At 37.9% G+C, this 22,341-nt stretch overlaps 1 protein-coding gene across 2 annotated transcripts in view; it reads right to left on the reverse strand.

Annotated features, from left to right (window-relative positions):
• The window catches only part of LOC127650961 (ephrin type-A receptor 7-like), a 207,020-nt gene that overhangs the window by 133,234 nt on the left and 51,445 nt on the right, over positions 1-22,341 (reverse strand). For both annotated transcript variants that reach the window (XM_052136643.1, XM_052136642.1), the window contains exon 3: positions 17,580-18,249. In XM_052136643.1, coding sequence (XP_051992603.1) covers positions 17,580-18,249 — 670 coding nt within the window. The remainder of the gene's footprint in view (positions 1-17,579; positions 18,250-22,341) is intronic.

Here is a 22,341-nt window from a genome sequence, read left to right on the forward strand (position 1 = left end):
AATAGTGAATTGCCATTTAGATGTAAACATGGGGCAGTCACATGCTAATGTTCTCATGGTTATGATGTCATAACTGTAATGATTTGTGAGTGATGCTATGATAATGTGAGTGACACAAGAGAGCATTTGAGTTCAAGACATTTAAACACACACATTAAAAAAATGACAAACACACACTTGCTGGTACATCACATTGCATCAGTTCAGCCTCTCTTTGACACAACAGTTACCCCACAGACATAGCACATGACCTGCATTGCCCCCTAACACACACACACACACACACACACACACACACACACACACACACACACACACACACACACACACACACACACAGACAGAAATGCCCTCTGGCCTCCAGCATTTCATCACTTTGTCCTCAAATTAAGCTTCCACTCACACAGTCCTTCAGAGACTGGGAGAGAACAAGACAGAGAATTGAGAGAGGTAACTGGTGATGAAATGGAATAGTTTAACTGAAAGCTTTGTCTTTGTGCTGAACTGTCTTTGCATGTCTCAGATTATCTCTTATCACACAAGCTGTTCCTGACACTAAAAATGTCACTTTTTGCCTTCTCTTTAAACTCAACATGAAACAGCCTTCATATTTGTCTATAATACAGGTGGTTTGAGGGGAGGAGTTTAAAATATTTATGGCTTGATGACATCAGCCAAAAAGAAAAGTTGTTTCTGAGGCAGAGCAAGGCAGAACAGGAGTTGGGCTTGAAGACAAACATTTTTATTTTGAATAATTATTTAATGAATTGTTCATTATAAGACATTTATAGATGCCACGTCCACATTAATCTGTTTGAAAACCCTAGAAACCTTTGAGTTTGAAAATATGCAGTTATGCCCCTGGTTTTAGTGTGGATGAAAGGCGTAAACAACAAAATGTACAAAAATCTCAAAATCAATGAGTTTACCAATGAAAACTGATTAGTCTGGATATGGCCTAAAAAAAGTTAGTAAGGTAGATTTTGATTTCTTGTTGAATTTAAGGCCACGTTCACACTAATACATTTCATTTTGCAAACAGACTGATTTTGCTAAGTTTATGCTATGGCTGGGCAGTACAAAGTATTGAATATTCATGTTAATATCACAATGATTTTTTTGACAAGATAAAATTAAGCAATATCGTGAATATTGCAATGATAGAAGTGCATTTTATTTTGTCACTAAGGCCTTGTTCAGACTGCCTCTAAAAATCAGATTTTTTGCATATCAAGGTTGTATCCAGATGATTTTTTGATAGTTTGGGCCAAAAAAAAAAAACATGAAATCAGATTTTTCTGAATCAAACCACATCGGGAGGTGGTTTCAAATGCGATTGAAATCTGATTTTTCTCAAAAGTGTCTCAGTCCGGACGCTCTGGCTGCTCAATTCAGATTTCAAATGATCTTTTGAGTCACTTAGCATGACACAACGATGACATAAAAAAAGAAAATCGGTGACCGAAGCACGGAACATCACAATGGGCTGTGTTATTTGGAAGTATGCGTCCTCCGGAGGCCGCATTTCTCTTGATTCAGGAAAGAGAGTAGGACACTTCGAATGCAGCATTCTTTCACAGGATTTCAGAGGATGCATGAGGTGTATCCTTCATGAGCACTCTCAACCCACAATTCTCTGCTTCAACGGAAATGTCTGAAAAAAAAGATTTTTAATTCCCAAGTTGAATTACCTCAGTAGATGACAAACATTTTCAGTATACCTACAATGGCTGTTTGGTTGAAATGATTGTTCCACTGATAAAAAACAAAAACACATTTAATGCCATTTCATAACAAAAACACAATAATCAAGATATATATTGAATAATGTCAATAAGCTGAAAAAAGAGATATCATTTTTGTAGCCATTTCACCCAGCCCTAGTTTAATGCTCTTTTCCACACTAGAATAGCATTTTCCTCCATAGAAAACAGAGACTTTCAAAAATGCACACCATTTTATTTTTATTTACTGGTTTATTTGACAGTGACTATACAGAATAACATTACTACACAAGTTTGAGCAGCAAATGCTCTATATACATGCTTCTAGCTAATTTGTCACATTACCACATATTTCAGAAAACAGTAACTTTAGGAAAACTGAAAAAGGAATTTTCAAATGAAAAAAATATTAGTGTGGATGTGGCCTAAATATTCAAAATATATATGAATGACTAACTGAAGGACAAAATGAAGAAACTAATCAGTTTGAAATATTGCTGTCATGTGGTAAACTGCTTCAATTAGACTTTCTTGTCTTTGTGTGGATGCATACTGTATAAGAATTTCCATTTATCAACCGAACATAAATCAGAAACATTGCTTTGATAACCAAAATAAAAAAAATATATATATTTTCCTGCATTTTCAGACAGAACACAGGCCTACAGCAGTCTGCAAATAATGAAATGTGATGCTTCAAGGCTTATGGCCTCACACAAGTACACACACACACACACACACACACACACACACACACACACACACACACACACCCACCCACATACACATACACACACACACACACATACACATACACATACACATACACATACACATACACAAACACATACACAAACACATACACAAACAAACAAGTCCTGTCAAGTGCACTCTCTCCAGACTCAATCAACATCTACTCATGGCATGGATCTATACTATCGAGCCATTTAGTTAAAACACACTCAGTTATGCAACACACACACAGACACACACACAGACACACAGAGACAAAAACAGATGCTAACACATAAATCATACTCACAATCTTTCTGGACTATTGCTCATTCTTGACTCATTAACATCACTTTTTGCCTCTATGATTCATTCACTCTCTTGTTCGCACAAACGTGCTGACCCACAGCATGCGGTGAGCGGATAGATCCACAGTGTGCTTGAACAGTTTAGTGAAGCATTAGAGTTGATCAATAGCTGAGAGTTCCTGTGAGAGCGGCGATTCTGCCCAGCACATCCATCTCATTAGCATTCAGCTGAGACCTGAGTGACAGCGTTGCAACCTCTGGATTCATCCACTATTCTTTTCTTCATCCCTCACTCCTTTACTCCCCTTTTTCTCCACATTTCCTGTAGTTTTCCATCCATCACTTCATCTACCACCTTGGTCCCTTTTCTGTCATTAGATATGTGGTGTGAAGTCCTGTTCATCAATGGCCTTTGAATCACTAACTGAGGGTTATGAAAAGCCTTTCTCTGATGTAGTAACTCCTTTCATGCAGACAGCTCATCATGACCAATACATCACACAAACATGTTTTTTGTTCACAAGGACACCTCAGACAAAACTAATTTTATTTGGAAATAATTACGTTTTCTATACCCTAACCCTACCATTAAACAACATTTGAGCTTTGCTAGTGAGGACCATTTAATTTTTTTTTTTTTTACTATATTAGTGAGGACATTTCAAAACATTTGGCCCCCACAAGAATAGTCAAGCCTTTACACACACAATACAATTTAAGGGATGCAAAAGAAAAACTGATATGAAAAGAACTTACTTTACACCTTATTTACATCAAACCCAAACCAACAAGCACCATGTTTTGCTATTATGGCTATACTATCAAACAGAGTGTGTTTTTAAGCTTTTATCCCTGTGCAATGCTTTTCCCAATAGACTTCCAGGGGAGAAGAGTCAAAGGTATTGCCTGTGGTAATCAACAGCATGCCATAGATACAGTTGATTGTGCAGAACATTCCTTTAAATATTTCCTTTAAGTAAAAAAAACAGCACACCAGATTGAATAGTGTGGATCCTCATGCTACCCTCATTCTTCTGACTGGACATTTGTGTTTTGTCTTCGCTATATGCCATGCATAATTTTATTTTATTTAAACTGCCTGATTTCAGTTGAGAACACTCTGGGCTGTCATTTAAGTTTTAAACTTTTGACAAACCAAGTCATGTGACAAAACAATATGGCGCCAATCACAGCGAAGTTGGTCTTTGAGATAAATGCCAACAAAACTACATCTGGAAAGAAACCTAATTTTTTACATTAAAACTTGTTTGAGTCAAAAGATTAGAGTCTCTTATTTCATCCAATATGCCATTTATAAAATCGGAGCGATTTATCATGAAACACCACACTGCTAAACACAACGAGCTCAATAGTGGACATTAGCACTAGTGCTTGCGTTAGAAGTCCTATATTTACTGTGCATTTTCATATTGAGAAAAAAATATTTTGCTTTAAGAGGTTTTATATGAGAGTACAATTTTTAACTGTTCTGAAACCAGTGCAGACAGACAGCACACTGGAGGTCAAGTCATTTATTAATCAGGGAGCAAGGGAGCCTCCTATAGCTTTCACTCCCACTGTCCGACCAATAATTCAGTTTTAGGCAGCAGATGATATTTGGACTACTCAACATATCTGGCAGACATGAGATAATGATAATCAGTACATAGATTCAGAATTTATAATGTATAATTATATTTTAACATGGTTGGCAGTGATGGCCATTACTTTGAATCTGAATTATTTATGCTAATTTCTGCACTGGATATCACTTGATTGTTTGAGACTGCAAAAAGAGAATATTGAGATATTGTTTGCCAAATTAGAAAAAAAATTTGCAACATAAAAGCCAAATCAAGTCCAATAATTCATTTCTCAATAAACATTGTTCCAAAGCACATATACAGATCAAATCAGCTGTAAGGTCACAAAAACTTGAATAACCAACACTGCTGGAAACATAAAAATGTGATAAGAAAAATAAAACAAAAAAAAAAACTCACTTTCTATTGCTTGGTATTATTTAAAATGTAGTCCCGGCTGTCACCATATGAGGACATACATTTTTAGGAAAACTTTTTGCTTTAGAAAAATATAAATTGTTTGCATGTTTACTAGGTGCTAGTTACAATTAAAAAATGTAAATGGAAAATGCACACATGAGTCACGCTCGGGTCTCAGGAGGGTATAGTAAAGGTGCACTCTTTAATTGTCAAAGAGCTGAAATTGTTTTTTTCCTCATTAAAAGTTTGTAATTTTGCAATATATGTAGGAAATCATGACCACTCACATGAAGTCTCAGTCATATCAGTAAATTTATAAAAGCTGATTTATTCTACATGGAGAGGATCCGCACATGGGGGCTGCCATATTACAATCACATGACCAGCCGAATACTACTCGCTAAATCTCGCTTAACCATCCTGTTATTTGACAGTTTCAATCATTGATTAAATGTATTCATGGCTGACTGCGAATACTACATTTCTACAATGGCATCTGAAAGGGTGTCAATGTAAGTCCAAGATGAAGACAAAAGTTACTGAGTGCACTTTTGAGTGGTTCGAGCTGAATAAATTGCAAAAGTATGGAAATGCCCGATAAAAAGCCCAAGTACAACCTCAATTACAAAAAAGTTAGGACAATATGCCAAATGGTAATAAAAAAAACAAAATTAGTGATTTGTGCATTCTATTCACCCTGTGCTATTCTGAAAGCAATACAACAAAACATTATTTGACATTTAAAAATATTAGGGATGCACCGATATCACTTTTTCTCTTCTGATCTAATTCCAATGTCTGAAATCTCAGTATCGGCCAATACAATGTTGTTGTTTTTGCATAAGTTTAGAATATCTTTACCTCATTGTGTAATACCAATTGGGGTGCTCTTTAATTTGTAAAGACACACAAACCTCTAACTTCACATTATTTAAATATAAATGCACAGGCTGTTAAGAAAAGCTTTAGAAGTTTTCTTTGAAAAAAAATTCAACTTGTATCTGGGCTTTAAAGGATTCAGATCTCTTTTATGTTCAATTTATTTTTAAGATATCACAGTTATTTTTTGAAACCCATTCAACTTAAATATTGTTATAATTTGTAAACAAATAATAATGATTATAATAATAAATAATTATTATTCTTATCATTGACTTTTAAAATTCTAAATACAACAGTTACATATTCAATCGTGCACCTTTAACATAAAAATCCTCTGGATTTTATTTTGACATTCTGCACTCTCCAAGAAGTCCCGTAAGTGTGTCTGTATGTAGGTGAGTACACAGTAGTTTAATTGGCTTCTTATTCAAATGGTAAATATGCACATCCGGTGCCATTCTAAATGCATATAAGTGAACTGAACTATTGAGCATCTACATCTGAGATATTGTTTGTGACTAGCACTGAAATATTGTGCACCACTGTGAAGGCTATAAATATCCATGAGTGCATCACCATCCTGCACGTGAGTTTGTGTGTCAACAGAGCAGTGTCAATGTGCTGGCGCTGCACATACTATATATTTACTTCTTAAACACAGCCTTCTGCATTTTACATAGCTATCACATGTCTTCAAGCGGCTTTGTTTAAAATGCACGAGTCATATGGATTAATGGTGTTTTTATGGTTCTTTTTTTTTTTTTTTTTTGTTTATTGTTTGCCCACAATAGAAAAATTTACATTTACAGTATCACAACATAAAGTTATATTCGTATTACAGGGTGTACAGAACATAAAAGACAGGAATAAGTGAAAGAAATGAAAATAATAACAACCACAGATAAACAAGGTCACATTGACTTAGAGCATCCTTTAAATAGGAAGTCAAAGAAAATGAGCAGAAATTAGAAGTGGTCCGGTATGCCGGTTAAGGGAGTTCCTTTATATATTCCCAAAGGGGAGACCATATGAGCCAGAATCTGTCAGATTTGTTATGTTTATCGTAGGTGAGCTTTTCAAGTGGTAACCATGTAGCGATTTGTGATGTCCACATTTTAAAGGATGGAGCCTGTGATGCAGACCAAAGTAACAAAATGCATTTTTTAGCTAAGTATACCAGGACAACGAATAGTTGTAGTGCATCTTTTTTAAACAGACTGTTCACATTAAGATTCAATAAATACAAAGCTGGGGTCATCTCGAAGTGTAGTCCAAGAAGATTTCCATCACACTATGTACTTTCTTCCAGTATAACAAAATTTTGTCACAGTACCAAAAACAATGCATGAATGTTCCTTTATCTTTATTACACTTGAAGCATAGGCCTGTAGCGTTGGTAAACATCCTCTTAATACGCATCGGTGTAAGATCTATTCTATTGAAGAATTAGGGTTTAGGGTACATGTTATCATATACGACAGTCCAGTCATTCTCTTCAATGGTTTGACCAATGTCCTTCTCCCAGACTTCCTTCAGTCCCAGCAAGGCAGAGGTGCAATTGCTAGACAAGATATCATATGTCCTTGATATCGATCCCTTTAGACAGATTGGATTTAGTAAAATGTCTTCAATCTCTGTTATGTCCATTCTTAACTCTGCTTTATCTATCTTTAATTTAAAAAAATGTCGCAACTGAAGATATTTGTAAAAATCAGACTTTGGTAGTTTATATTGCTCCACAATCTGTTGGAAAGACTTTAGAGTTCCCTCTGAATATAGACAAGAAATTTTTGAGATTCCCAATTTCAGCCATGTTGAAAGCCCAATATTCTGTAATGTTAAGGGGAAATCAGGGTTGAAAGATAGTGGAGAAGACAAGGAAAGAGAGGCATGTATTTTAAAATATGATTTAATATCTATCCAGGCTCGAAGAGTGTTTGATATGGTGTAATGTTCCAAAATATTTTTTAGCTTTGTATAATTCTTAACAAATGGTAGAAATCGAATTGGTAGTGGAGAACAAGTTGCTGCTTCCATATTACACCAGATAGAATTGGTCCTCTCACTGCACCAACTAATCATATTTTTTATCTGGGCTGCCCAATAATATAACTGAAGATTTGGCAAGGCAATTCCACCCTTGTCCTTTGGCTTCATTAGTTTGGAAATTTTGATCCGAGGCATTTTATTATTCCAAATAAACTTTGAAAGGTGTTTATTGAAGTCTTTGAAAAATGACTGAAATAAATATAAAAGCTTGGGAAGGATATTCATTTTAATTACATTTATTCTCCCTAGAAATGAAATCGGAAGTAAACACCAGGTTTTCAAATTGACCTTGATTTTTTCTATAAGAGGGGTATAATTATTGTTTATAAGATCATTAAGTGAAGCTGTGATAAAAATACCAAGATATCTAAAGCCTTCGCCTGATATTTGGAAAGGGAGATTAATTTTAGGTGTTCTAAAGAGGAGATATTTAAAGGTAATGCAATGGATTTTGAAAGATTTATTTTATAGCCAGAGAGACTACTGTAGTAAGAAATACATTCCAATAATACAGGAATAGACTGGTCTGGTTTAAACATAAATATTAATACGTCATCAGCATACAATGATGCACGATGGTCTTCTCCTCCCACTGTAATGCCATGGAAATTTTTGCTCTGTCTAATAAGTTCTGCTAGGGGTTCAATGACTAGAGCAAAGAGCAAAGGTGAAAGGGGGCAACCCTGCCTTGTGCCTCTCCCTATGCAGAATGAAGCTGAAGTGAGACTGTTCACGACCACTGCAGCCTTAGGATTAGAGTAAAGCAACTCCACCCATCTGATAAAATTATCCCCTAGGCTAAATTTCCCAAGAGTGGCAAACAAAAAGTCCCACTCAACTCTGTCAAAAGCTTTTTCAGCATCAAGGGAGAGAACAAGTGCAGGGTGCCTTTCCTTTTGAACAAAATTAATAATATTTAACAGTCTGCATATATTATCAGTGCCGTACCGCGATTTCACGAACCCTGTCTGATCTGGTTTAACAATCTTAGGTAATATGCTCTCCAACCTACACGCCAGAACTTTAGCCAGTATTTTAGAGTCTGTATTGAGGAGACTTATTGGCCTATATGATGCACAGTCTTGTGGGTCTTTGTCCTTCTTAAGTATTAGGCAGATATTTGCCGTTTTCCAAGTTTCAGGTATTATACCTTCATCTGAGATGAAGGTATAATACCTGAATTGTAAAGCAGGCATAAAAATTTTAGAAAGTTCAGGCCAAAATGATTTATAAAATTCTGGGGGAAAACGTCAGGTCCTGGTGATTTATTAGATGGCATTGAATGTATTGCTGCCAAGACCTCTTCTGAAGTTATAGATGAGTTAAGGTAATTTCGGTCTTCATCTGAAATAACTGGGAGAGAAATATTATTAAAAAAAGTTTCAAATTCTGATTGTGATGCACTGTTTTGTGAACAATATAGTGATTCATAATAAGTTCGAAATGCATCATTTATAAGTGCAGGATCATATGTAGTGATGCCATCTGACATCTTTAGAGACTTAATTATTCTCTCAGATTGATTCTTTTTTATCTGATATGCTAACAGTCTACTCGATTTATTTGCGTACTCATGATAATTTTGTTTGGAAAGAAACAGTTATTTTTTTATATGATTGGTGTGATCAAGATTTAGTTCGGCTCTAGCATGGCATAAAGCAGACCAGTTAGTTTGAGTGGGAGTTGTGCTATGTAAATGTTCTAATTTTTTTACTTCCCTTTCCAATTCTTGTCGTTTAGATATCATGGCTTTTTTATGTGCAGCTGTATAGGAAATAATGTACCCCCGGATTGTAGCCTTAGCTGCATCCCACATTACAGCAGGGGTGACGGGTGAGTTTTTATTATCTGACCAATAGTTTTTTATTGAATCTCTAACTACATTACAAAATTTGGGGTCCGACAACATAGATGAATTCAGTTTCCATACCTTACTACTTGTTGTCGGAGTCCCTAATGTAATATCCAGCTGAACCGGAGCATGATCTGAGATAGCAATTGAGCCAATTTGACTAAGAGATGTAAGATTAAAAGAAGTGGTTGGGATAAAAATATAATCAATTCTTGAGTAAGAACCATGGGGATTGGAATAAAATGTGTAGTCTCTACTAAGAGGGTTCATTTCTGTCCAGCTATCAATTAAACCAGTCTCTTTGCACAGTTTTTTAAGAACCAAAGAAGGGATTTTAGGAATGTCAGTATTTTTTTTCCTTTTTACCACATGTCCTAATCCCTTAACATTCCATGTCATAAACCTAATCGAGCTCTGCATGATAATCAAGTGTGACCAAGTAATAGACTGTCAATGTAGTATTGAAAAAGAAAAAGTAAAACAACAAAAGTGTCTGATGGGCAAACATTTTAACATCAGTGAACAAAGTAACAAAATAGCAACATCCTCCCCCCACCCCAGGCTCTGTCCCCAACTGACAGGGCCAACCAAATACCCCTAAATCTAGGTCTCTGTACCCCGTTGGGCTCAAGGCAAAAACAGTTATACCTGCTACCAACATAAGGTTCAGAATCATACCCGTTGTGAGAAACGCTAAAGTTAATCCGCTCCAGTAAGTAACATTAAACATTATCATCTCGGAATACTCATAAAAAAAATAAAAAAAATATAGAGACAGTATGTAAAGTCTCTGATGTAACAGTCACATGTAATTCCGAACAGATTAGAAACAAATATATGACGTATGAGAATCCGGAAAAATTGAAGTCACTCACTACCCTCTGAATATGGTGAAGTTGATATTTATCACTTATCTTGCAAGGTCTCTAGAAACTCCTTCACCGCAGTCGGTGTACTAAAAGTGCGAAGCTCCGACTCGTGAAGACAGCGCAACTTGGTCGGATACGCGAAACCACGGAACATCTTGCGATCGACTAGAATCCTCTTCACAGCGTCGAATTCCCGGCGTTTCCTCATCACTTCGACTGAAAGATCTTGATAGAAGCGGATCTGCTTGTCGTCGTGAGTGATCTGATGTTTTTTCAACGCTGCTTGCAGAATGCGTTCTCTGTCTGAGAAGCGCAGAAATCTGACAAGTACACTTCGTGGTGGGTCATTCACTCCTGGAGCAGGTGCAAGTGATCTATGCGCCCTTTCAATTTCGAGATTGAGATCAGAAGAGAGGTCGAGCCATTTCGGTATAATTTCTCTCAGAAATTGAGCTAGCGGAGTAGATCTCTCAGCTTTTTCGGGTAGACCAACAATGCGAAGATTTTTGCGTCTTAATCTGTTTTCTAGATCATCCACCTCAGTTTGAAGCTGGGCCACCATTTTCTTCAACGTCGAAAACTCACCCTCACGGGCCTGTAGAGCGTCTTCTGTGGTAGAGATTCTGTTTTCAGCTTCCGTTAAACGGGATTCGTTCGAGGACACTCTTTGTGATAAGTTGGATAAAGTCTCGTGCACTGCAGAAACAGAGGTAGATATGGCATCAAGACGACTTTCGATAGTGTCAAAACGACCATCGATGTTCCCCAATCGAGCACTAAGCGCTCGTATTTCGTTCAAAACTAGGTCAGTTTGTTCCGATGGGGATGAAGACGTTTCTGCTGATGCAGTTTGTTTCTTCTTTTTCTGTGATCGCGAAGTTGTGAAAAGTGGAAAGTCCTTCGGATCTTGAGTCTCAGACATATTAGCCGTGTGCAGAGTCTATTAATTAGGAGATTCTTTGACTTAAACCAAAGAGAGTAGTAATTTATTAAGCAATCAGGAGCGGAGCTACAATTTAAGCGGCCATCTTCTCCAGCGTCCGCGAGCGCCCCTTTATGGTTCTTTTATGTCATTTTTGGAGCTTGACATTAAGGAACATGACTAATACAGAGCATCGGATTTGGACCGATACCCGTTGCATCTAAAAACATCAGTATAGGAGCCAATTCCAATTCATGTATTGGATTGGCGCATCCTCAAAAATGATACACTTAATTCAAATCACATTGCAACACACTCCAAAAAGTTTGGACAGTCAAGTGTTTATCACTGTGTAAATCACTATTTCTGAACACACAAGTTTAAGTTTAGCACGTAGAATATTCCCCCATTCATCCATTACGCAGGTCTTCATCTGCTGAAGTGTACAGGGCCTTGTTTAACGTATTGTTCCCTTCATAATGCACCACACATTCTCAATTAGAGACAGGTCATGACTGCAGGCAGGCCAGTCTAGCATCCACATTCTCTGCTTATGCAGCTTATTCACATGTAAACCAGGCAGTATGTGTTGTCCTGCTAGAAAACTACAACTAAACCTTCATTCATGTAACGGACATGGTAATACTTGGTAATACTTCGGTAAAGCTTTGTCAGTCAACACCCTTCACTGCTGCATGTTTTGTGCTGCGGACTTCTCAGGGCTCGGTCTAAACTGAGATGAAAATTAGAACAGTGGAATCTTGTCTTGTGGTCCGACTAGTCCACATTTCAAAATTTTGGGAAAAAAGATCTGTTGTGTTCTCCAGGCTAAATAGGAAAAGGAACATTATAGCCAGTGTCTGTCATGGTATGGGGTGAGTCAGTGTACATGTCATGGTTAACTTGCACACCTGTGAGTGAATCTGGATGGCAGTATATATTTTTCTGCATTAATGGTACAGTTTTTCCAGGGATGTCCCTGCATTTTCCAGTAGGACAATGCCAAACCACAATCTCCCCTAACTCCCAGATTACAAGTGCATGGCTGCGTAAATAGAGTGCAAGTGTTAGATTGTAATGTCTGCTGTCCTGAACTTTCTCCAATATAATAATAATAATAATGTGATAATGTGCGGCACACAATGAAGCGCACAATAAGGCAACAAAGTAGGGCTGGGTGATATGTAAAATAATTATTTTATCGATAATCACCTTAAAATAATATTGCAATATATGATTATTTTGTCAACCCCCCCTGCCTGATTCATTTATTGAAACACATAAAACAAACTATAGACATTTCTAAATTAAAATTGCACTTTAAACAAAAAAAGCAATACAACAACGAAGATCAAAAAATCTTTAACCACCTACTCAAATCCAAACATTTACCATCTCCAACTGCTCCACGTGCCATCACGCAAGCATCCACTAACAAAAACAGGTGGAAAATTACTAATAGCCTACAACTAAAGACAATTATAAAGAGTTAAAACACTTTATATGCACTTTCTCCACGATACAGGCTTGCACTGCATGCGTGTGTTCCACATGACAGGCTCATGCTGTACGCCTCTAAACAAACAGCAAATCAGACATGAGCACTGATGGCTTTTCTTTTGTCTGTTCATAAAAATATAATAAGGTACGTTTCTTCAAGCATGTGTCTTATTGACTAACAGCATTTTTGTCATGTGTCACTCCGAGATGTCTTACAGGTCACCCTTCTGTAGATGAGCAAAATTACCCGCGCATGAAATACATTTGAACGAGGAACTTGCAAACTGGATTCAGCCTCATCACATTTGCTGGGTGCCAGTTTCAAACTCTGGCCTGTTTAATACATTTGCCGACTTCCCAGATCCAGGGTTTTGCCATTTCCCGATATTGTTGATCATCATCTGTCAACTAAGTTTCGCAATCGGCATTGGGATCTTTGTAAGTCATCGTCAATATCCAAAAAAACAACGAATGCCCCATTCAATTACACAGCTGAAGGCCTGCATAATGGATGGGGGAGGTCTGCTTGCTGAACGTAAACTTTTGTCTTCAGTGCCAAAATGCTTAGCCTAATAACACTTAGCCTAATAAATGATATTAGAAGAAATGGTCACGTCACACAGGTGGCAAACACTTGATTGTCTGAGCCTGTTGGATTCATCTGATTTTAAATTAGTGTATATTAGAAAAAAAGAAAGATAAAACATCAAATCATGTGCTGTTGTAGTGCTTTCAATATAGCACAGGTTGAATAGAAAATTTCCAAAATCACTCCTTTTTGTTTTTATTAGCAGTTTCCATATTGTCCCAACATTTTTGGAATTGGGGTTGTATAAGGAAATTCAATACAGTGCTTGTCTTGCCATTGATCTTGCGTATAAGCTACTAAACTGTGACACTGGCATATGTATGCGAGTGTTGATCAATAAACTGTCATTGTGGCTTGACTTCCATGTATAAGTGTGAGAGTTGTTGGACTCAATTGAGGTAGTAAATCAGGGCCAGGCTGTGCACATATGTGTAGCTCACATGGAGAAGAGTTTTTGTGAGGTGTGAGTGGGACATGACAAAGGATCATGAGGGGGTGATGACGCTACCACTGAAAGATCCGTGAAAGATCATCTCACATTTTTGTATCAATCACAAGGCTGAGATGTTTGCTCAGACAGACATATGTAATTACCACAGATATCCACCTAACAGATATCCGCCCAACATATCATCCAAATATCCACCTAAACCCATGTTAATACCCCTTACAAAAAAGTACTGTAGTGATACCATGGTACAGTAAAATATATTGCAAATATTATATTAAAATAATGTTTAATATGTCATTTTTGGAGGGCTCTTAAAACTGTGAATTTGACTTACCGTGGTAACTGCCACAGAGATCAATGGGAAACCTTCTCTAAGTATTGTATCATTGGTTTTACCATGGTACTCCAAATTAATTCAAAGAATATAGCAGTTACCATGGTACATGTCCAAAATGGTATTTGAATAATACCATACCATATGAAAAATAAATGGTATTACCATTGTAATAAGGGCTGAACAGTTTAGAAAAGAGCCAACTAAATAAAATTACTACAGTAAACAAAGAAAAGAAAAAAAATCACTTTCACATTGTATCTGTTCACGGTGTTCCTGCATTTGTCAACATTTTGATAGGGTTTAAGCCCATTTTTCATCATTTTTTTTGGAACCCAATTAATAATTAGCTCAATTAATACGTTAGGAAATGTTTATGCTATGCAGTCCATTTAAACCCTTAAGCATTGATTTGATTGAAGACTAAAGGAAGACATTTTAGTTTGTGGTTGAGTTGGCAATGATATTATGAGATATGCACTCATTCACTAGATTTGGATATTAACTTTTAGAGGCCAAGCCTCTCTTTCTAGCTTGAAATTAGCCATTACTTACTCTATGTGCTGTAAATTTAACACTCACTCATTAGCCTCACACATGCTTTGAGTGTGTAATATACTGCAGATAACAACGCTGTGCACATACATAAAGCGCAGCGAGCAGCACATAAACACTGTTTAATTAAATTGCAGCCCTTGCAGTTTGATCATTGCACTAATTCATATTGCGATTTTATTTCTGGTTAATCGTTCAGTCCTAAAGGTAATGTATGAAAAAAAAATAATAATATATATATATATATATATATATATATATATATATATATATATATATTTTACCATTAATTATATTTTTTCATACTTTATTGTAGTGACAAGCATGAACAACAATATCAAGAATGTGCATAAGTTTATGCATCAAATCACAATCAAACAAAAGCATTTAATACTACGGAGCATCAAGTTCACAAACTACACCTATAACTACAAAAAACTTAAAAATAGCCTAGATATTACTCAATTTCATCTCGCCCACATTTCACATGCCTCTTAGTCATGCAGTATATGATGCATTATTAACAATAAAAAATAAAGAGACAATGCAAGATCTGTTGTAACAGCCTGCCACTGTATGTGTGATCTGAATACAACTCCCACACTGCACCACACTATTCTACAAGATGGGCTGTGAAAAATCACACTGACAAACACACACATACACCGCACATATGCGCCTGTTGATAAAGCAGTGACGCAGTGGTCAAATGACATACAGCTGTAGGAGGAGAGATCCCACCACCCAAACACTGTCTGTCAGATAGACATAGGCATGATCTCAGTGGAAATGAGAGAGCATGTTGTTGTTGATGTACTTCTGACCTATGAAAGTGAGACTGATTTGACGTGGGTCAGTGGAATCAACAGTCAATCGTTCAAAGAAAGAACCAAGTGGTTTTAAATCTGTCCTCCTACCTCAAACTCTTTAACATGTCTAAAAATGTCTGAACTTGAAAAGGAAGTTGCCGTTTTAATGAGCACACCAAACCCTTAATTTCACCATTTGGAACAATAATCGTTGAGGAACTGCTTTGATTTCACAAAGATTACTTTGTGTAAAATGAACAATAGAAGGGTTTCAAACTTGGTTTTAATGTGCTTAAATAAAGGGATAGTTCATCCAAAAATGTATATTCGATCATTTATTCACCATTATATTGTTAAAAAAAATTATGACTTTTTGTTCTGAGCTTTGTTCAGCAGAATGTGAGGGGCTAACAGCCTCAGTCACCATTCATCTTCACTGTATGCAAGAAAGATGCAAAGATAGTTGCAATGAAAGTGAATGGAGACCCCGTCAGTTGCTTACATTTTCCTTTACTTCCCCTTTTGTGTTCCACGGAAAAAGAAAGTCATATGGGTTTGGAATCAAAAGAGGGTAGGTAAATGTTGACATTTTGGGTGAACTATGCCTTTAAAAGATTTATGCCACACTACATTAGGTGTCGAGGCCAAACATGAAAGCAGATAATTCTAACTCCGAAATATTTCAGAATGCAAATAATAAAGCAACTCTTGTATGCGTTTAATGCTCAGCATTGCCACAAGGGGCGGTATAGTGGGCAACAACGTAGTGTTCTTTACAGTCAGCTTCCTCGTCTCTACAGTCAAAACATAGCAAGAGTTGGAAGATAATCTTGCCAAGCAGGTTAGATCATATGATTGAAGATTGCAACCTAAATAATTACACAAAATTTAACATAACTGTTTAGCCTCTTTGGGTACTGAAGTTTATTAGTCATGAAACACTAAACTAAATTGTCTGAGATGTTAACAGATATGTATGTGTTGCACATGATAGAAGACAAAGTAGCATCCATTAATACAAATTTTATATGGAAAATACCAAATTAGATTTCTTGTGCTAATTTCAACTTCCAGGTTTAAAATCAACATCGAGTCAACGTCACAGGATCTGACGCACTATAGTACATCATCAGTGTCTCAATTATTCATGAGACTGCATGACCTTATCCAATGAGATGGCGCTATCTCATGACTATACGTGACACCACATTCTCGGAAGACGAGCACTTCAAACTGTCAAACGCTTCAGTGAATGAGTAATCCCGGGCCACGAGTGTTCAAGACTGCACGGTTTCTCCGAGATGCTGACAGAGGTACAGGCTTTTAGTTAATAGTGAAACCTCCTAATTGCTCCAGGAACGTGCATTTATTACATGGAGTTTCGAGATATGTGATGGGGTGGACTGTGGCTTGTTTGAGGCACGGTTTACACTGACAGTTTCAAACACAAACGCTATCAATCAATCCATTCTGCACGTGAGTGTTAACCGATCGAAGCACTTATATTTGTGAATCAGTGTCTTGGAATAAGTCTCAAAAGTGATTAATAATGTAAAAAGCCTTCACACATTTTCAATAAAGAGTACAACGGCTTGGAAATCATTTGTAAATAAAGTTACAGATATAAAATGACCAGTGTGTTTCCGTGTAATGTATTGTGAGCTTATAAAACACTGAATAATTTGTGCACTTTCTTATGAGCAATTGAGTGAATTTTTTATGCTGTTAACTGCATTAGTGAAATGAAGCTGACTGGATCAGACAGTTGTTGTGTTCTCTCCCCTTTCTCCCCTCCACTCTGCTCCTGACCATGGCAACTGTCCCTAGCATTTATTGAAATTGTTGTGAAACCTCAACTGTGCTGAAACAGGGGCTGCCATGACCCTTTAACTGTTTCCACCAAAGTATCACAACAACACACTTTAAATATATTGCAATGGCCAAGCATTCACTTCTGCATTCTACACAAACTTTTCACAGTTTCGGGAGGTTTGACTTACCCTCACAGCTGCTGTGTCCCTCCTCATATCCAGAGCTGCAGCTGCATTTCCCGATTGGCACAAGCCACTCCCCTTCAGCACTGCAATGCATTCTGGGAGGACTGTCTGTGTCCACCTCTGAGTTATTTACACACGTCCCTCTCACCTCCACCAGTGTAGAGAATGCTGCTTCGGCTACTGTATCCGGAAACACGGCTAAATTCTGCACAGTTGACAAACATCGCTTGTAGTACACTCTTACAGAAACTAGCGCAACGCATGCACCAACATCCTGAAAGGCCAGATGGAATCCCTTGCGGTTGAGGTGTCCAATCTCACGGACTTCCGTGTTAAGCTTCATCTTACGTTCACCTAAATCACCCTGCGTAAAACTTTCGTCTGCCGCAATTGTGTCGATTTTGCTGTAGCGGTCCTCGCGGACCACGCGGCCCAGGTCCCAGTCTGACTCGGCATAGAGGAGGTTGAAGGTCTCTTTGCAGCTGCCGGACACGCCGGGGATGCTGTTGCAGTCACGCAGGGTGAACTGCAACTCGATGAAGATGCGCTGGCCACCCTGTCGCCATATCCAACCAGTCTGAAGCCAGTTGTTCTGGCTGGGCTCCATCACGTTGCATACTTGATATGTGCGAATGGGCTTGTATTTCTCATCCACGCCGCTGATTTCCTCCCACTGAAACGGGAAATAAAAAGGAGAGAGAAAATGTGAGAGTTCCAGACAACAAAGAAACCAAGGACAAATGCACATTTGATTATGAAACAAGTACTAAGTTTCTATAGGAAATGCAATGACAAATATCAAATACAAATAACAGGGCTGGGAAATAGGATGATTTAATTCTTTTTTGAAGTAATTTTGCTCATCTACCCGCAACAGGAGGGTGAACTGTAAGACGTCTCGGAGAGAAACATGTCAAGAAATGCTGTTAGACACAAAGACACACCCTTGAAGAAACACACATTTTTGAGAAAAAACAAAGAACAGACAAAAGAAAAGCTGTCAATGCACGTGTACGATTTGCTATTTGTTCAGAGGCCTGCAGCGCAAACCTGTCTCGTGGAACACGTGCTTGTAAAGAGTTAAATGTAAAACTTTTTTTCTCCATTTCAATCGACTGAAAACTGTTTGCAAGAATAATGTCATCTAAGACAATGCTGCAAATTATCGCTGTTCATCTCAAGATGTGCTGTGTGTTTAGTTCGCTTTATTTCCATGGAGCAGTTCACAGTTAACATGCATTGTGAATGCAACTCTGCAGGTTCAGGAATATATGTATATATTTGTATTTGAGAAACAAAACTGAAAGTGATTAAAGAGATGGTTAACACAAAAATGAAAATTTCTGATTATTTTCTCACATACATGTGTATGTCTTTCTTTCTTCACCAGAACATATTTTAAGAAAAATAGAAACATTTCTTAGCTCAGCAGGTCCTTAAAATTCAAGTCAATTGCAATTTCTTCATCGAAGGTCCAAATATCTGAAAGTCAGCATAAATATCATCGATACGACTCCAGCTGTTAAATTAATGTCTTAAAGCAATACAAAGTAATTTTGAACTATAATCCAATGCTTCAGGAGAGGGTGGAGACCAAGCAGTCTCTCGTGTGATGTGTTCACATTGCCATGGACACCGAGGTAATCTCACATTCTCCACTCAGTTCAAGCATCCAGGATAAGCACACAAATGCACCATTGTGAGTAAAGAAATAAATAATAACAGATCTAAACCCAAATCAACTAAGCTACTGGACAGCGTTCCTCCTCATCTGTAAACAGCGCTGCTCTTCCGGCTGTGACACGTGCCTCAGTTCAAATTCCAATGCGATTAAATCACATGCGCATATCCCTTCCGACAGGAAGCATGATTTATAGCTAAAAAAAAAAAAAAAGTACTTAAATATGTAACTTTTTGCACCAAAACCAAATCGCGTCACTTTAGAAGACATCGATTTAACAGCTGGTGTCGTATGGATGACATTTATGCTGACTGACTGTGATTTTTGGAGCTTCAAAAGAGAAATCTCCATTCACTTGCATTTAAGGACATACTGAACAAAGAAATTCCTCTATTTTTAAGAGTTCTTCTGAAGAAAAAAAGTCATACACACCTGGGATATAATGAGAGTAAATAATGAGATAATTTTCATTTTCGGGTGAAATATCCCTTTAAGTCATAAAATAATATAAAACACATTAATCTTGAACCTAAAATTGAGTTATATTTTATTTTGATGATATAATCGGATATTGTGATAATTTTAAGGTAATTATTGATCAAATATCTTTTACCCATCACCGAGCCCTAACAAATAATAACAAATAGTAACTTGTCTGCCATCCAATACTAATTAATTGTCAAATGTTTCCTTTCAATGTATTTGCCTATAAGGATGTTCAAAACGTCTCTGTTACATACGTAACCTCGGTTCCCTGAGACGAAGGGAACGAGACATTGTGTAGCAATTCATATGAGGAATACCTACTTATACAAACTAGATGAAACCTGGAAAATTGGCTATGACGTTTGAGCCACGCCTGTATTGATGTGAACGGTCTGATATAAAAGCAGGTGCACAACCACCATTTCCTCAGAATTTCTGTCTGAGAATAAAGAGTGCATCATACATACATCAAGAACTCAGAGCATTCAAAATGTCTCGTTCCTTCATCTCAGGGAACCGAGGTTACGTACATAAATGACATGTTCCCTTACAACTCAGCACACTCTACATTGCGTAGCAACGCATAAAGGGAACAGAATCCCATCACGCCACACTACTAGACATAACTTCCCAGAGAGGAACCGACATGAGCATGCCGCAGTGACTGAGCCTCGTGTTGGCCAGGAGGGGAGCACTCATAACAATATATGAACTAACTCCTTATGAACCCAGTTGGGAAGGGAGTTTATTTATAATGAAAGTGCTTGTGATTTTATGGTAAATTTTAACACCCTGCATGCAGGCGGTTGTGTAAAGGATGGGGAGCCCATACTTAAAGGGAGGGGCATAAGTATATATATTTGGCCAATAAATAGCAAGTGCTCTAAATAGAGAGGACTTGTGAAGAAAGAGATTTTACGTCTAGGTTGTAAAACCTTGTGAATGTGATTTGAGCACCATCCTGCTGAAAAACATATGTCTTATAAGGACACACCATTCATCCATGCCCATGAGATGGCCATGCCTCTAGTTGAGTGTGCTTTAACACCAATTGGTCAAGTCTTACCCTGCGAATCATAAGCCAGGACAATTGCATCCAAACCAGAGCGAGAGCCTTTGCTTGGACATTCCTTTTGTGCATCCTCCATAGCATATAATGAGCTGATCAGACAATTTGAACTGGCAAGTACACTCGACGTATGCACACAGGGCACTACAGGAGGGAAGAACACCTGAAGGTGAACCACCTGCACTTTGAAGGGGATGGTTAGGATCTTAGGCACATAGCCTTTCCTAGCTTTCGCAGTGGCCCTTGAAAGACCGGGGCCAAACTCCACACATAAATTGTCGACTGAGTGCATGCATGACACCTACCCGTTTTACTGAGGCCAGAGCCAGCAGTAGTGCGGTCTTAACGTGCAAATCAACAGTCCAAAGGCTCGAAAGAGGGCCCTGCGAGAGCTTTTAGGACTAAAATGAAGTCACAAGTTGGGACTGTAACCAGCCAAGGTGGGTTTAATCGTCTTGCTCCCTTAAGGAACTTTATGATTAAATCATGCTTTTTAGCACGTAGAGGCCTCTTGCCTGTAAAATTGTGTTCATGACTGAAAGCGTCAGTTCTGGCATGTCTAGTGCACCCCGTTCAGGGGCCACACTTGCAAGTTCCACAGTTGGGGCTGTGCATGCCAGATTGTGCCTTGCGCTTGAGAGGAGATCCCTCCTCGGCTATATTTCCCATGGCGAGCTGTACAGCATCTCCATCATTTCTGGAAACCATGGCTGGTTGGGCCAATTCACCGCAACAAATAGAACGGTTTCCTTGTCTTCTCTGATTTTGCATATGACAGAGTGCAGGGTCGTAGCTATTCAATGGGCCCAAAGGCCTAGGGGGCCACACAACAAATTCTAAACTGTATGTTTTAATAGGAAAGGGGCCCAGAGCAATATACAGTCAGGAGGCCCAGATTACCTTGCTACAGCCCTGACCAAGTGAATCAGGCATACCGGCGGAAACGCATATTTGCGTTTTACAGGAAATGTGTGTGCCATTGCGTCCGCTCCCAGCGGGGCTTGAGACTTCGAGTACCAAAGAGGACCCTTAACACTTACTTAGCTTAAAGGTGCAATATGTAAAAAAAAATTCAAGTAATATTCGCCTTTTTTTGTCAATGTGTGAACAGCTTGTAACGCAACTTAAAAATGTGCTCTTCCCAGACTTCCTAGGTTGCCTATTAAAGCCTGTAGACTGATTTTCATGTGAAGGGAGCGAGGTTCACATGAGGATGTGACGGTTATGCTTGCTCCAGAGAGCCTTGCCTTAGTGCTTCCGCTTTCCAACAAACGTCTGGCTCCAAGCACAGCACAGACTCCTACACAAACTCAGAGTAAGCCAAAAAAAAAATAATAATTTGATTGATTTTGGGGATCAAAACGGACCTTGAATTGGCATTCTTCTTATTGGACAGGTAAGTTTACATAACTGCACTAAACATAAGTAATACTGCCATTAAATTCATGATGTTAGCCAGAGGAGAACTGGCCCCCACAATGAGTCTGGTTTCTCCCAAGGTTATTTTTCTCCATTAAATAGCATCTTAT

Source organism: Xyrauchen texanus, chromosome 10 (assembly GCF_025860055.1).
Source record: "Xyrauchen texanus isolate HMW12.3.18 chromosome 10, RBS_HiC_50CHRs, whole genome shotgun sequence".
NCBI lineage: Eukaryota > Metazoa > Chordata > Actinopteri > Cypriniformes > Catostomidae > Xyrauchen > Xyrauchen texanus.